Raw genomic sequence first — 18,016 nt, 5'->3', positions numbered from 1 at the left:
GCTGCAAATGTATTTAATTTTTCTTTGTATGTAATTGCTGTCTTAGCGGATCAGTTATCTGCTGTTGACTCTTTGATTGATTCTATGAATTTGGTTTATGAAGATGATGACGGAGAAACTTTTGAGGACCTGTTTAAGCCCAGCAAAATCCCAAACCCTCATTTTCAGAGGTTGTATCAGGTGAGATGAACTATATGACATTTTTAAAAAACTTATTCTGTTAAGACTTTTCACCTTTCTGTCTTTCCTTAATTTACACTGAAAAGATCTGCATTGTGAAGATGGGAATATAAATTCTTTTGCATTTAAGTGTGGGGTAGCCCATGATTTCTGTATTGTCCCCGACATAGATTTTTTTCTTAAAATTTCCAGTTTCCAGGAAGCAAGGGAATTTACACCTATGCTCAGGTGTCTGCAACAGCATCAGTGATATTCATGGGCACCTAGACTAGACAAGCTAAAACTTGTTTGGGTATCTCAAGACTGTATTGCAGCTATCAAGGTGCAGACATAGACTCAGTCTTCAGCTTCTGGGTAAAGAGAGAAATTGACTGAAAATCAGGGATCTCTTCAGCTTCTCATTCTGTATCCCATCAAATCTTGAGCAGAGTCACTTTTCTGTGCATTGTTGCATCTAGCAGTGGTTCCAAAACAGATCAGTCTGAGGTGAATGTGATCTGTAGTAAATGATTAACATTGTGGACATTTAAAATATTCCATTTGGGTGTCTGAGCTGATGCATTTTACAGGCGAGCAGAACAGTTCACACTTCTTGCAGTTATTGTATCAAGCTGTCTACATTTTGATTTACATTCCTTTCATATCATGAAGATTTTCATTGCAACTGTGAGGATGAGAGATTTAATTATACATTGAAATTCAAGTGTTCAAAAAATGACACAGCAAATTCAAAAATAATCATAGAATCATAGAATGGTTTGGGTTGGAAGGGACCTTAAAGATCATCTAATTCCAACCCCCCTGCCATGGGCAGGGACACCTTCCACTAGACCAGGTTGCTCAAAGCCCCATCCAACCTGGCATTGAACACTTCCAGGGATGGGGCATCCACAGCCTCTCTGGGCAACCTCTTCCAGTGCCTCACCACCCTCACAGTAAAGAATTTCTTCCTTACATCTAATCTAAATCTATGCTCTTTCAGTTTAAAAGCGTTACCCCTCGTCCTGTCACTACACTCCCTGTTAAAGAGTCCCTTCCCATCTTTTCTGTAGGCCCCCTTTAAGTACTGGAAGGCTGCTCTGAGGTCTCCCCAGAGCCTTGTCTTCTCCAGGTTGAACAACCTCAATTCTCTCAGCCTATTCTCACTGGGGAGGTGCTCCAGCCACCTGATCATCTTTGTGGCCCTCTTCTATACCTGCTCAAGCAGGTCCATGTCTTTCTTTTGCTGGGGACCCCAGAGCTGAATGCAGTATTCCAGGTGGGGTCTCATGAAAGCAGAGTAGAGGGGGAGAATCACCTCCCTTGACCTGCTAGCCACACTTCTTTTGAGGCAGCGCAGGATGCGATTGGCTTTCTGGGCTGCAAGTGCACGTTGCTGGCTCAGATTCAGTGTTTCATCCACTAATACCCCCAAGTCCTTCTCGTCAGGGCTGCTCTCAATCCACTCATCACCCACCCTGTATCTGTGCTTGGGATTGCCGTGACCCACGTGCAGGACCTTGCACTTGGCCTTGTTGAGCTTCGTGGGGTTCGCACGGGCCCACCTCTCAAGTCTGTCAAGGTCCCTCTGGATGGCATCCCTTCCCTCCACCATGTCGACCGCACTACACAGCTTGGTGTTGTGGTCAAACTTGCTGAGGGTGCACTCAATTCCACTGTCCATGTTGCTAACAAAAATGTTAAACAGCACTGGTCTGAATACCAGCCCTTGAGGAACGCAACTCATCACAGGTCTCCACTCCAACACCGAGCTGTTGACGGCAACTCTTTGAGTGTGACCATCCAGCTGATTCCTTATCCACCAAGTGGTCCATCTGTCAAATCCATGTCTCTTCAATTTAGAGACAAGGATGTTGTGCGGGACAGTGTCAAATGCTTTGCACAAGTCCAGGTAGATGATGTCCACTGCTTTTTCCTTATCCACCAATGCTGTAACCCTGTCGTAGAAGGCTGCCAAGTTTGTCAGGCACGATTTGCCCTTAGTGAAGCCATGTTGGCTGTCACCAATCATCTCCTTATTTTCCATGTGCCCTAGCATAGTTTCCAGGAGGATCCACTCCATGATCTTGCCAGGCACAGAGGTGAGACTGACTGGCCTGCAGTTCCCCGGATCTTCCTTTATTTCCTTTTTAAAAATGGGGGTTATCTTTCCCCTTTTCCAGTCAGTGGGAACTTCCCTGGACTGCCACAACTTCTCACATATGATGGATAGTGGTTTCGCTGCTTCATCTGCCAATTTCCTCAGGACCTGTGGATGCATCTCATCAAGTCCCATGGACATGTGCACCTTCACGTTCCTTAGATGGTCTTGAACCTGATCTTCTCCTATGGTGGGCAGTTCTTCATTCTCCCAGTCCCTGCCTTTGCCTTCTGTGACTTGGGCAGTGTGGCTGGAGCACTTGCCGGTGAAGACTGAGGCAAAAAAGTCATTGGAAGGAAAATTACATTGCAATTTATACAGCTGCAGAATTGTGTTGTATACAGAACCATGGAGATATATTGAGTGCATGACTCCACTCTGAAAATTGACCAAAAATGGTATTATATCAACCATGTTCATCATATCTCAACAATTCCAATTGAAATTTTTTCAGTTTACAGGTAGGAAGAAGATGCTTTTTTAAATTAAGAAAACTTATCCTAGCTTCCAAAAGCCATGCTACCTCAGTATTGTCAAAAGAACCAAAGGATCTGAAGGTCATATATATGTTTCAGGAACACATATAAGCCCACTGTCTTCAAATCCTACACTGACTGACACCTGAAGAACTTGGTGTTCCCTACAAATTCTGCCAGTCATATTGACAAGACAGTGTGTAACTAAATGCAGTATTTGGTCAGTAGAAGGTTATTGCTGGGAAAGAGCTTAAAATGGGTTGACTTCTGCATGACTCATATTTTAGGAAGGATTGTAAAGCTTGGGTATTACAAAACAAATATGTTTTTCCTTGTAAACAAAACACATAGGGGATAGAATTTTCTCTGTTATATTGCTAGATACAATTTTGCATTCTTTTGGTTCAGTGGATGTCACCTACCAATGAAAGATGTTTGTTTAGGTCTGCCATTTGTCTTCTGAAACAGTATGATGGTGTTGTCCCAGCAGTTGAGTCAAGTGCTGCTAGAAGAGAGTAACTGCATATCTCGCCAATTTCTTTAGAGGGTAACAGGGTTTTGGAAGGGTGAATGCTACTGGTGGAAAAAGTATTTATTGACTGTTTCAATGTACTAGGCAGTATAGAGTTCCTGTCCACAGTGCTTGCTGTTTATAAAACCCTAAATTACTAGTCCTTTTAGTGCTTTCTTTTGGCCACGCACAGCCCCATTTTTTTGTCTTGGTTACAAAACTGCTATTAATCTGTATAAGTTGCAGAAAGAATTTTTGCTGCAAACATGTTACAGATTCTTAATATTTTTCTCTTAGGCCAAGAAGCACTTCTGGTTCCTTAAGAACTATGAAGGAAAATTATACATCATCTTTTGAATGTAGCCAGTAAATTGGTTGGGCCGAACAGGACCTATAAATGGTTTGGAAAAATAACTCTGAAGAAAGGATGAACTCCTCCTTCATTTCCTTGCTCTGTTGCCTCATGAAGATATTTGGAATGATAAGTGACACAAGAGCCAGAATTTAAACAGAAACGTCAAGCTAAATTATATCTCTGGAGGTAGTGGTAGGCATCAGGAAATGACAGAGTGGGTGGAAAGGAGTTGCTTATGCTTGCTGGAGTGGAAGATGAGGAATATCCTATATCCAGAGTTTCAACTTTTATTCCTTGCTTCCAGAAAAGCCTAAGTGAACTTCCATAGCTTTTGTGGTGGCAGACTTCCAATGTTGTTGCTTAAGTTGTTCCTCTTAAATACAGGGATTTGAAGCACCTAAGACATTTGGAGAATGCAGTGCATTTTATTTGATAGCCAAATAAACAAATTGCTCAATAATGATTGTTCTGTACTGGGGGGGAAGGTTTGCAGGGACAGGGGCCTGCAGCGTCGCATAGTTCATGGGATCCAGCTGCAGAGTCTGCATCTAAATATGCTGCAGTGGCTCTTGTTAGACCATGTGTAAGTGACCTTAGAGGACTGAGCTCGTTTATAAGAGGTTGGACTGTATGGTTATGTTCTTTCAAAAAGCAGAGCAGCAGGGGGACAGGAGGTCACTCACGGAAGTCTGTAAGGGCTTTCAGCAATGAGTAATCTTATCTTTGGTTGAATGTAGTGGATCTGTTGGAAGGTCATGTTGAAATAGTCACAAACTAGGTGTAAACGGAAGTCTAAGACACTCGTGTTGGGATTCAGTTCACACAGGTTTAACCACAGCTAGCTAACTAGTGAAAGCTGAGTGGTCCAAGTCTATTCCATAGTCCGTGAAAAAAGAACCTTGGGAAAGTAATTGATCCTTCTTGTTTCAGAGATCCTAAGTACATGATAGTTGTGGTTGTGTAGAGTGAGTAGGTGACTGATAGAGACTAGATGCTTATCTTTTAGATAGCTGAATCTGCCTCCCGTGTTCTAAGGCTTTAAATACCCTCAAGTTCCTGTAGTATTTATAGATTTGCTAAAATACATTCTTACAAAAGTGTGTTCCTAGATGCTGTGTGGAAGGGAACAAGGCAGGATGCTTTCTTGCAGTAAATTTCTGTCTATTCATGTATTTATGCCGTTGCTTATCATGGAATTAATTATGTGAAAAGCCCACTTCATTACATCCATTGACCAGTATCTTAGTGTGACCCCTGTTCCTGAAAGCTGGCTACATCTCTAGGCTGGAAATGTAAGGAAATTAGGAAGAACAAGGAGGAGCTAGTACATTGCTGACAACATGCATGAGTAGAACAGTGAGTCTGGAAGCCAGTGGCAGCATGGATTGCTTTCTGGCCAGTGAAGGTCGAGTGGTTCTTGCTGGGCACAGAAGGAAGAGAAAGCAAGGTTAAAAGGGACTGTTTGGGATTGGAAACTCCAGGTTAAGTCTGTTCAACTTCATCTCCATTTAGCACCTGAGTTTTGATGGTACCTGCCATCAGGTTTCAGAGGTTGTCATTGTTCTGGTGTAACCCCAGCCAGCAACTAAGCACCATGCAGCCACTCGCTCACTCCCCATCCCCCTCAGTGGGATGGGGGAGAGAATCAGAGGAAAAATAAGTAAAACTTGTGGGCTGAGATAAAAACAGTTTAATAGAACAGAAAGGAAGAAAATAATAATAACGATAATAATAATTAAATGACAATAATAAAAGAACTGGAATATACAAAACAAGTGATGCATAATTGTCCTGGTTTCAGCTGGGATAGAGTTAACTGTCTTCCTAGTAGCTGGTACAGTGCTATGTTTTGAGTTCAGAGCAAAGAATGTTGATAACACTGATGTTTCCAGTTGTTGCTCAGTAGTGTTTAGACTAATGTCAAGGATTTTTCAGCTTCTCATGCCCAGCCAGTGAGAAAGCTGGAGGGGCACAAGAAGTTGGCACAGGACACAGGCAGGGCACCTGACCCAAACTGGCCAACGGTGTATTCCATACCATGTGACGTCCCATCCAGTATAGGAATGGGGAAGTGGGGGGCAGGGATTCGCCGCTTGGGGGACTGGCTGGGTGTCGGTCGGCGGGTGGTGAGCAGTTGCACTGCGCATCATTTGTACATTCCAATCCTTTCATTATTGCTGTTGTCATTTTATTAGTGTTATCATTATCATTATTAGTTTCTTCTTTTCTGTTCTATTAAACCGTTCTTATCTCAACCCACGGGTTTTGCTTCTTTTCCCGATTTTCTCCCCCATCCCACTGGGTGGGGGGGAGTGAGTGAGCGGCTGCGTGGTGTTTAGTTGCTGGCTGGGGTTAAACCACGACAATAATGCAATTGCTCACCACTTGCTGACTGATGCCCAGTTAGTCCCCGAGCAGCAATCCCCCCCATCCCTGGCCAACTCCCCCCGCCCCGTTTATATACCAGGCATGACGTCACATGGTACGGAATACCCCTTTGGCCAGTTTGGGTCAGCTGCCCTGGCCATGTCCACTCCCAGCTTCTTGTGCCCCTTCAGCCTTCTTGCTGGCTGGGCATGAGAAACTGAAAAACCCTTGACTTAGTTGTTGCTAAGCGGTGTTTAGACTAAAAACATCAGTGTGTTATCAACATTATTCTCATACTAAATCCAAAACATAACACTATACCAGCTACTAGAAAGAAAATTAACTCTATCCCAACCAAAACCAGGACAGTCATCTACCCTAAAAACGGGAACAAGTGGAGGCTGTGGCTACTCAGCCTGCTCAGCTCTTGTAGCTCCACATGCAGAGATTTCAGATGCAAAAGCCTGAAAAACACATTCACAACAGGGGACTTAGGTTTTTTGCTTTGTGAGTTTAATTCAATTTCCTAATGTTCTTTTAATATTGTTTTTTTGTATCACAAGAGCCATTACTGCAGCTTCCAGCAACATTTTTACTCTCTTTCAAAATAATTATGCCTTAAATCATTACAAGTGTTTCCAAATCAGTAGCCTTGTATGACTGCGTCCTTTTGAAAGTATGCTCTAATATGGATTGGAATCTTAATGGCAGCATGAAAGCACATCAGTATCGATGTGTAGCATATGGTCTGGATTTTCTTTTATTGGCAGCTTTTCAGCATGAACAGAGGGGTTTGTTTGCTTTGGTTTTGTTTTTTAAATTAATGTCTTGTCTGACAGCCAACAGGAGAGCAAATCTCTGCTGTATTGCTAGTTTACTGAGTAGTTACCTTCACACTTCTGTCTAATTCTGTCTAACCCAGTACAACAGGCTTGGAAAAATTAATCTCCCATGTACAACACGTGTTTTTAGGTATGTGTGTGCATGCACTGGTATCTGTGTATATATGTACATACACATACATCTCTACTGCTATTCTACACTTCACAACATTTTAGAGATACCTACTTTGTTTTTAAAATTCTCAGTGGAACTTCTGTAGCCTGCCTCATTAACCTCGTCTCTCTCCCTCTGCTTGGCTCCCTGACTGCGTGCACTGTCTTTACACTTTGGTGAAAAAGCCTTCTCCTCTGTAGCTCCTACCATCTGTTCCAACTTTGATGTACATCTGTCAAGCCCCTTCATTCCCACACTCTTTTCAAAGCTAATTTGCAAACATACCTATATTCTGTGCCTCACCTGTGCACCTTTAACTTCTCTCTTTCCATTTGCTCGTAAACTGGTGAAAATTTATTTTGTATGCATACTGAGTTTTATTGACCAAGAAGAAATATTTTCTTTGAGGGACAACAAACTGTGACAGTAACTGGAATACATGGTTGGGATATATATCTCGTTGCCTCATTTTGGAATGTATAGAAGTCTCTCCCATGTGACTTTTATAATAGAACTGCATTTTAAAGGTAAAGTGGAGTTAAAAAGCTGAATAGATGCAGATGACTGTTTTATTCCTGGGATTTTCCTAACAATTTTCATAGAACTCATTCCAGTGAGTGTGGGAACACTCATCTGCATCAGTATTCTTGTTTAATATCATTATTAATCTCCTTAAACAGCTGACCGTGTGACTTTCAATCCTCTTGTGAGCTGGAATATTTGTCAGCAATATGACGGTAGTTTCTTAATATGGAAGATATTTTGCATGTACCATATGATGTTAGACATACAGGCATTATATTAAAGGCACATGAGCAAAGAAAAACTTTTAGTTTAAATTGTTTCTTGCAGTGTTTGCAGCATAAGGCTTTTCACCCCAATGAGCCATTGCCGCCAATTGAACAGCACCTTCTAGAGATGCTGGAGATGCCCTGTGTGGTTAAAGAAAGGTGTCAGGCTCCTCTTGAAAAAGTAAAAGCACTTTTCCCCCTAAAGGAAGTTGGCAAGAAAAAAGAAGAGAAGACTGCTCAAGACATCTTCAAAGACAAGTAAGTTGGAGATGTATTATGAATTTTTCTGAAACTTTTTTTTACACTTCAAATTGTTTTTGCTGGATGAAGCAGGCTTAGAGTCTTTTGAACATAAGATCAATGAGTTACACACTGAAAAAATAATGATGGGTGGAGAATATTGTGGTACCACAGTACGTCTGGGGTATTTTGTTGAGTAGTGGTGGTCTTACTATTATGGGGCAAGATACACCAGAACCAGTCTGTAGCTTCCTTATGTCTGTATTTGTTGCCACAGAATCACAGAATCCATCAGGCTGGAAGGGACCTCAGCAGGTTTCTTGTTTAACCTGCTGCTCAAAGCAGGGTCATCTATGAGATCTAAACAGGTAACTCAGGGCTTCAACCAGTCTGGTCTTGAAAACATCCAGGGATGGAGACTGCACATGCTCACTGGGCAACCTGTTGCATTACTTACTGTCTCCTGGTGAAACAGTTTGTCCTACCGGTAGTTATAAAATAGTTCAAATAAGAATAACAGAAGGTCTAATTTAGTATAAAATAAATGCTGCAGAGCTTTAAATTAGCTGTAAAGATGAGTGTTCTTTCTCAGCATGCTCAATTTATGTTGTTCTGTAGCTTTCATTTTGAATACCAAATCAAAAGAAAAGCAGCTTCATTATTATCTGCTGTGCAATAAACGTGGATGTCTCGAAAAATCAAACTGTTATGGACTCTTCCTGGAACATCTGTTGTCTGAACAGTTTTTAAGATAAAATTATTTTTTTATGTTATTACATATATTGTGTTTACTTTATTTGTGCTGCAAATATGAAGAATAAATGCTTAATTGCTACTGCATTGGTACTGTCACACCAGCCAAATCAATTTGCTCAAACAAAAATCTGCTTTTTAGAGCTTAATTTATTGAATGCCTACAATATAACTAGTGGGTCCCCTAGGATGTTGGAGAGTTCTCAGTTAGCTCCTTCTCCCTCCCTTTTGTCATTTTTAGCTTAGTCCTTTCAGTGCAAGGAATAATGTCTTTGAGGCATTTTGAGGCCTTGCTTAGTGAGCTGTTATATATCCTTTACCTTGAGTTGGCTAGAGCCTCCTCAGTGTGTTATCTTTGGGAAGACATGAGATGGGACTTCTCACATTACTGCTCTGGAATAGTGACCACATTTCTATATACAGACTGGGAAACACCTTGCTTTTTATTTTGTTCATTGCTGTGTGTGCCTGTCTTGCCTTGGTGTGTCTGTGAATTCATACTGGTTAAATTCTCTTGTCCTTGCTCTGTGCCCCAGTTTCTCTGTGTGTTGCATATACATACATTTATATGTGTATTTTAAAAAGTGATAGAACCAGTTAAAAAAAGTAAAAATCAAAACTTGGGTTCAAACAAGCTAGGGAGAGAATTTAAACAAAAACCAGTGACCCATTACTGGTAGTTGCTTAAAAACATATCGCTCCAAAGGAATCAAGTTGACAAGCAAGAAGGAAAGCTATTTTGTTTGAAAACTGGTTTCCTTTAGAGGGGTGATGAAAGCAGCTATAAAAATAATTGAGATAGAAATTGGTGTAGGGCATTAAAATGATTTAAAAAAAAATCTGTAAAGGAGGCAAAAGGATACAGACTCAACTATGCAAAGAAGAATGAAGGGTAATAGGATTTTAAAAAATTGCAAAAAAAATGGTATTGCTGTAGTATTGAATGAGAACAGTAGTGTTATTACTACAACAGATGTGTTAACTGTATGGTTTTATTCTGTGTTTGGGGAAAAGCTGAGTGGTATAATAAAATCACTTGATAAAGAAAAGTACATCACTGCAACAATGACTAAGAAAAATGTTAAACAACAAATAATATTCAATTTATTAAAATTATCAGATCTAGGTAATTTGTGCTAAAGCGTTTTGAAAAAGTTGGCTAGAAGCTCTCTTAGCCATTATTTTTGTTTTCTAAAACTGATTTGTGTCTCCTATCATCATATTGACCAGATTAATGTCTACTTAGGCAGCATAAATGTAGACATGATATCTTAATACAGATTTTAATATTCAGCATTTGTTTGTTTCACTTTTGCTAAGCTCTGTGTAGTTTAAAAAATCCAGTAAAATAGAAAGCATTTTACTTTTTCCTTCTTAGGTTGGCTTTGGAGAGGCTGTTACCTCATCCAGCTTTGCAGTATGTGAGAGGCTTCTATATAAATGTAGAAGTGGGTGTTTTAAATTAATCTTCTATTTTATTAATTTTTCTCAAATAGTAGTTGCATGTTTTACAGTTTAAAAATACTGCTAATCAGTGCATTACAAGTAACAGATTCTAAATGTCAGATCCTTGGCTGGTATAAATGGGTATTGATTCATTAGTTTCTGCAGTACTCTAACAAACTCTACTGGTTAATGACAGCTATAGATTTGGTCCTAGGCAGTTAAATGCAGCATCATCATTTATGTTCTCCTCCTTCCTCTAATCTCAAAGCATTTTGAATCAGTAAAAATAATACAGGAGGAAAAAGATTTCAAGACATTGCAACTGATTGCAAAACACCTTTGGAGAAAAATATTCTAAAAGAGAATTTTCATTGTTCTTTGCACCTTTCATCAAACCACATCAATATGCAAGAATTTTGATTCACGTAGAAATTCTAAACTCACTGGTTTTAGATAACTATCAGTTTCTGCATTTTACGGACAGGCATATTGGCTGTCAAGCAGCTTGTTCAAGGTCAGCCAGAAGGTCAGCAGAGTTGAGAATGAAGCAAGGTATCCTATCCTTGTCCTGAGGCATAACTAAAGTCATCATTTCTCCTAGAGTGATAAGTAAGGTTACGTTGGATGACAGGAGTTGCTGAGATGGGATTTCATTTCAGTAGTGACAAAATTAAGTAAAGGACAGAAAAGACTACTGAAACAAAGTGGGATAAACACTGATTGTAAAGTAGGGGAGGAGTGTGCTATAGAAAGTAAAAAGGAAGACTGTACAAGTTCTTTCTAACAGTTGATTGCTTCTGTAACATGCAGTGCAGTTTTTTAAAATCAGTTCTAATCTTGTAGAATGCCAAGTGGCACCTAGTCCAGGATCTCTGGCTTTGTCCCTACATTGTCAAGCAGTTTCTTCTTTTCACTGCAGTAGTAGAATTTTTAAGAAAAACTTCCTACTTTGTTTTGGGATTCCTTGAACGCAAATACTGCCTTTTAGATCGCTGAGTAGCTTTCAGTCATTCTTAAACTGAAATCGATTCTTCTGTGTCAGTAGCCTGTCACATTAAGTGACACAAAACACAGTGTCTGATTTTTTTTCCTGTTTTGTGATTACCTGGATTTTCCTCTGTTGCCAAGATGTGCTCTAAAGTTTGCACATTAGATGTTACAGTTAAGTTCCTAGTTTGAATGTACACCTTGGTATATGTTACCTGTGAGGACAAAGTTAGAAAGTAGCCTAAAATCAGAATTACCTTTTTAAAAATAACAAATAATCTTTTGAAAGCTTTTTGAGATGTAGCTTAAAATGTTGTAAAAGAGTTCTTACGTGCTTAATTGGGGTTTGTCTAGCAGGTTTTGACTGCTGTAAGTGGTGGAGAATATGGGTCACTAAACTCAAAAGCCACTGTGTAAACAGGTTTATAGTAGCTATCAATTCCAAGACAGGAACTAGCAGATAATTTTTGAAGAGTAAATGAATTTCTCTCTTAAATGTTAAGTTTTCATTCCCACTTCATGTTTAGAATGAATCTGGTGAGAATAGCAAATGTTATGTAATACACTGTAAATCAGTAAATCATATGCTGTAAATTATCAAGGTTAACTCAATATACAGGTTCCAAGTAAAGTGACTGAAGATATTACGTATTTAGAAAGGTGGAGAAGATGTGTATATAAGCATGAATAAGCATGAATAATCTTGCGTCTTCAACAAGCGGTGCCCTTGTTTTATGCTAAGATTAAGTTTGATCTCTGTTTCTACTGTGTGCTTTGTGCAGCCTGTGGGGAAAAATGAGGCATGGTTTAGTGTTAATTTTGGAGCAGTTATATAATGAAGTTTTGTTCAGTGTTAGGTGTGTAGTTCATTAATTTACTGACTCCCTGTTTAGTAGGCAGGACAGTTTAAGTGTTTATATTAATTTTTTTTCCTTCTCATTTGCAGCAGTGAAGATGGACCCAACCCCAAGAAACCAAAAATTGAAGATGAGGAAGGTAGCTTTAGCATCATAAAACTTGCTGAAGGCACTGTCACCTCTGTAAGCATATTTTTACAAATCTGATTATTAAAGGGGAAGATAAATTTCTCTGAGTGTATTATAGTGAATATACAGAATTCCTGATAAAAGGAGGGTTTCTAGCTGAAACATGACTGAAATACTGTCTACTTGTAGATTTGAGACTCTCTGCTAGAGCTTGTAAAGACAACTTTCTCTGCCCTTAGGCGTATGTTAGCACAAGTTTCCATGAGTCTTCTATATTTTAGGACAAAATTCTCCCCCAATGTCTAGAACTCTAAAGGGCAAGCCTGAGGATCTGAAGAAAACAGAATCTCAGAACTGGGGTTCAGTGGTTGAATTTTGTTCTTGCTCCCTTTCATATCATCTGCAACATAGAAATTGCCTCTGTATATTTAATCAAGGGTATTGCTGTGATTTTTAGAGACTGTTCTCTGCATTAGTTGGGGTTCTGAATCACAAATTTGGCTTAATCTTGCTGCTAGGTCTAACTTAATTCCAGATGTTGTGTACATGGGTAGATGAAGCCTGTATCATAACCGTGCGCTTTCCTTTATTTGATTTTTCATATTACAGGAAAAAAAGTGATTTAATATTGAGATAACTTCACTTGTTTTCAAACGTGCTATCCTTTAAGGTTGGTTTTTAAAATGCACAATTGAGATTTAAAAAAAGATTTAAAATCTAAAAAGACTTAAATATTCTGTACTCCTAACATAAATTTCTGATATTTCCTGAAAAGTGACATTGCCAGATTTAAAAGAAACATGAAGACACCAAGCAAGCTTATTGAAAGATCTGTGAATTATTTTGACAGCAAAGCATAAAAATTTCAAATAAACAGGACAATTTTGATTCCTGAAAGGAAATTTTAAGCAATGTAATTTTTTTTTTTCTAAACTTACTGCATCCGTTTTTCAGTAAGTGTTTATTTATATTTGACCTCGTTTTAGTTCCTTTGTAAGGTTTCTGCACCTGTATGCCTATTTAGAGCTTCAGCTTTAAGATATCAGACTGGACCAGAAAGGGTAGATGAATTGAGTGCAAGCTTTTAATTTTGAGCTTCCTATTGGAGTGGCAAGCCAATGATTCTGTACCCACATGCCTGGGAGCTCCCATTCCTCATTAAGCGTCTGTCAAGATTAGTGAGAGGTCTGTGCTACAGAAAGTCTCAAAGCTGAACTAGCAGATAACCTGAATTACTGTGCTTCTGACCTCTAAACCCCAGAGAACATGGTTGGCTTAACAGTGCAGCATAGTAAGTTCATCTTGCTCATGTCATAACTAACCTTTGCTAGGAGTACTGCACGTTAACACACATTGCAAGACTTGCATTTTATGAATCTGCATGTAGAGAAGTGTAGAGCTTCTGTTTCCATATTAAAATAAACAGAAATTTAAAGATTCTTGTTGCCTTGCAAGAAGAAAGAGATGGATATTGACAGACGATTGTATCATTTTTGGACCTTTTGTAGGTTGGCAGCGTTAACCCAGCAGAAGATTTCCGAATTCTGGTGAGGCAGAAAAACGCTGACTTCAAAGACGGTAAATGACTTTCATCTATCTTAATTATATTTACTAGCATCTTCAGGGTTCAGTAAATGCAATCCGTTTGTCTAAACATAAGTTTCTAGTGCTATGTGAGATGCTCTGGAGTTTACTGCTTAGCTTCTAGTGCCACTCAGCAAAGAAAGGTGTCACTCAATTCCCGTGTCAATATTTGCCTTCCCCATTTGAAAGTCTCAGATATCCATGTTTGTGTAAGATGGCACTAGACAGCTACATTGAGGCATCTGAGCAACTCCTCAGGTGTTTTTAACAGAAGATCCCTTGGTACTGACTGCGTCATTCAAACTGGGTATCAGCTTTCATCTAGCTTCACGGGATCTTTCTGTGTTGGCTGCATGTGGTGTGAGAAACTTGTCTTCTGCAGTCTACTTAACTCTGTTCCATGAAGAAATAAGAATCTGATGCCTGAGATTTAAATCATGCAAAGAACATTTCTTACTGCTTGTGGTAAGCAAAAGAAAGGTGAATTTAGGGTGTAAAGAGCAGGTAGTATGTGACTCTTAAAGATGAGATGAGGCTCTTTGTGCACTGAATCTATTCTCAGTGTACAGCAAAACAGGGTTTTGATGCAGAGGCGAGGAAGAATACAAAGCACAGGTCAGCCACTGTCTTGCACGCCATATGTCTGAAAATGCAATGGAATTATCATTTGTTTGTATGGTATTTCCCTACTGGAATAGCTCTGCAGAGATATATGTAATCCAAAGGTATCTTAAAAAGAATGCACAAGATGGATGGGGTCCTTTTTTCTTTTAAAGGGTGATTTGAAGGTTGTGGCAAGATAAACCTCATCTGCCGAATAGCCACTAATGTAACATTTCTTTTCAAAGAAAAAGATTTGCAGAGATGCTGAGGTGAGGTGCTAGGTATTTCAACATGGCTATTGGTCCTTTTAGACATAGTTCAAGAAGGGTGTTGAGTGGTATATTGATTTGTGATACAGTCTGTTAAAGCCTACTTAGCTATTTCTCTCCAGAATTTCCAGCTCTATAAGCCACCTAGCCAGCTTTTTACATGGATTTTGCATTAGATGCAGAAGAAATTGTTTATTGAAAAACTATTTGAATTGTGTTCTCAAATATCAGCTATATTAAGATGCAGTAAAAAAGCATTGTACAATATATTAGAATACAGAAACTGTGAAACAGTTGACTACTTCGTTACAGTAATTAATTTTATCATGTAGGAAAGCTTTAAGGCACAAATAAGTATAGTGATTACCCTTGAAGACGGTTTAACTAAAGAGTGCTTAAATATGTCCACTTGGTAGCTGTGCTGGAGATAACTGCAGTACATGTTTGGATGGCTTCTGAAATTTTCAGCAATCTGCTTTTATTTTTTGTGTGATTTGCTCTGTAATTATAAGGGGTAGTTAGACAGAATGTAGCGCAGTCACCCATTTAAAGGAGAGATAGAAGCCACTATAAATAAAAACATGCTCTGCATATTACTTTTTTCTTCTGCATAATCCTTTTTCTGCTTTAGAGCCTTTTAGGTAGCTTAATACATAAAACATTACAGGCATGTTTTTAATGGCTTGCTGTATTGCATTCTGGTTATGTAAATAGTAAATTCTACCTTAAAACTATTCAGTGGTTCTAAGGGGGTTGTTTTTAGTATAATTTTATATCATATTTAATGATGAAACTTTTTTTTTTCCTCCTCTGCTAGAACATGTGAAATGTAAAAAGTCTTTGCAGGAAACGATAATCTGTGGCATTCAAATAGTTTATTGGGGAAAAAAAAAAAAATTACATTTTATGTGTGAGGATACAGACAGGAGAACTACTAGGTTGCATTCTGTTTTGCTTCTTTCTTGTATAAAAAGAGCATCCAGTGTAGTCTTCCAAACTGAATAGAGCCTACATTCTCATTTTAAAACAGCAACAGAGTCCCTCCACAGGGAGGAGAAAGACCTTTCAACTGTTTGATTGGGGGTGGGTTTTTTTGGCAGATAGAGAAGTTGTAGCAGTAGGAAGAGTTGTATTTTAAATACTGACAGTACAGTGGCTTTTTAATTAAGCTGCAGGTTAATGGCACACATCCCCTTCAGTCCACAGCAAGTCTCTCACCAAAATTGTAAAGTTATCAATACCAAAGTATGGCAAGGGGAATTTTTTTTTTTTTTTCCAAACAGCTTGTAGGAAATCCTAATTGTATATTTATCATTGAAAATGAGTACCAATGCATCTCCTGCAGTGGCCTCACCGGGATTTGATGATCAGGGTTTGTGCTATTCATAGGAGAAGCCTAAGTGCAAGTTAGACACCCTGTGTCTGATACTGCATCCCACAGTGGACCAGAGCAGAAGAAACGACACATTCACTCTGAGAACTGGGTCACTAATGTATAAATACATATTTTTAGAAAATCTAAGAGTTTCAAATTGGCAAGGGTCTTAGGGATAGGTTTTCTGAGACTAGCAGCTCAATTCCTGAAACAGTAATCAACTTTGGTTTTAATTGACATCTGTGTAGTTTACTACAGTAGGGACCCACTTATGGCTTATGTGATGAGTTGTGTGTGATGGTGTCAGCTTACTGGTTAATGTTGATTGCTCATGTAACTAGTATTGTGTTTCCCTACCAGATATCTTTACTTTCTTATTTGCATTCATGGCCAGGGAGATGTCATTTTATGCAGGTCTTATTTTGAGCAGGTTACAAGTGCACAGTCATCATGAAGAGCAGTCGTCTGACAACAGCTTCTGACATTTTTGTCAATGAATGCAAATAAAATAGATTAGTTTGCCTGAGTAGAATCTAATTGTTACTCCCAAGGGTGTATAATGAGTTTCTTCATTGCTGTGGCTGCAAAGAAGATTCTCAAATGCAGTGAGTGCTTGCCATCTTTGTAATGCCAAAGGAGTAGCCACATGACTACCAGTTCATTCTGTTGGACTATTTACAGGTTTCCCTCCATGTCTGCATTTCTGGAGAGCAGAAGGTGTCTGATATGCTGTGTTGTATTTTCATAGGCTTCTGTAGAAGATAGGATGTCTTAATGGGGAGTAAAAAAAGATATTGACACATGCGTAGTGTTTTCTTTGGTTTGTAAATTTTCTGGGCAAGTTTATAGGCTGGATTTCATTGCATCTTACAGGACTCCTACCCGAGAACATGATGTCTGAAGTCCTGTAGTTGAAAGAGCTTTTTTTTATTTTACTGATTGTCAGCAAAGAGAGAAATCTCCAATGACAACTGTACAGTTTATGGACATAAGAAAAAATGTCCATAGACAAATTGTACCAAACTCTCGTTTTTATATTTATAGCAAGTTTGTTAATATTTTTATTCCTAGGCATTTCTAGAAAAATAAAGTTAAAAGAGTCGGTAATTGCATGTATAGATTTCAGCAAATATTCCATTGTGCCTGAGTTGTCACACTTTTCCTATGGCTTGTAGATAGCTTCTTAAGTAAAATGTAAAACACTGGTTTTGCACTGGATGCTTTGTATGCATAAAAGAATTGTGTATAAGAGATTTGCAGTGGGAATTCATTAGACAGTTGCAACAAGAATGATATTTTATTGCAAGATTTTCTGTAGAAATGTGTATAGTTAACTACCTTTTTAGAGCTAAGATAGTTTTTTAAAAAAACTGGTATTTACTTTCAGTTTTTGTTAGCATACGTCTTTGCAGTTCATCTGCGTTTTTATCTTACTGGATGTTTTTGTGTATTTCGGAGACTGTTCATACTCTACTGCTAGGTAGGCCAAATGCAATGGCTGGTTTGATGAAAATGATTCAGTCATTAGAAGAGTATTTGCAAACCAAATACTTGAGTATATAAAATCACTTTGAAGTTTTCTGTACGTCTGCTTCACAGAGAAGATGAAGCCAGATTTGTCTTTGAAGGGCATAGCGATCGGGTGAGACGCAAAGCTCTGAGTTGCAACAAACAGAATTGGAATTAGATGTTATGGGGAAAAAAAATAATAAAAATCACGATGGTGGTAGTCAAACACAGAAAGAGGGGCCCAGAGAACTTGGAGACTCTCCATCTTTGGAGCTACTCGGAACTCAAGTCCGTGGAGCAGTGAGCCACCTAATCCACAGCGACCCTGGTTTGAGCGGGGATTTGGGCCATACGTCCTTCAGACATCCAGCCTAAATCATTCTGATCCATACCCACAGGCCATTTGGAGGGACCATTTCAAAATTGAACAGTACCTCGTAGGACACTG

The 18,016-nt window shown here is 39.0% G+C and overlaps 1 protein-coding gene across 3 annotated transcripts in view; it reads left to right on the top strand.

Annotated features, from left to right (window-relative positions):
• XRCC5 (X-ray repair cross complementing 5) overlaps positions 1 to 18,016 on the top strand; it is a 57,560-nt gene that overhangs the window by 26,025 nt on the left and 13,519 nt on the right. For all 3 annotated transcript variants that reach the window (XM_052792044.1, XM_052792043.1, XM_052792045.1), the window contains 4 exons: positions 47 to 180; positions 7,878 to 8,074; positions 12,189 to 12,282; positions 13,737 to 13,806. In XM_052792044.1, coding sequence (XP_052648004.1) covers positions 47 to 180; positions 7,878 to 8,074; positions 12,189 to 12,282; positions 13,737 to 13,806 — 495 coding nt within the window. The remainder of the gene's footprint in view (positions 1 to 46; positions 181 to 7,877; positions 8,075 to 12,188; positions 12,283 to 13,736; positions 13,807 to 18,016) is intronic.

This window comes from Harpia harpyja, chromosome 7 (genome assembly GCF_026419915.1).
Source record: "Harpia harpyja isolate bHarHar1 chromosome 7, bHarHar1 primary haplotype, whole genome shotgun sequence".
NCBI classification, from domain to species: Eukaryota; Metazoa; Chordata; class Aves; order Accipitriformes; family Accipitridae; genus Harpia; species Harpia harpyja.
The sequence above is the reverse complement of the archived record's forward strand: the minus strand, read 5'-3'. Positions and strand labels throughout refer to the sequence as shown.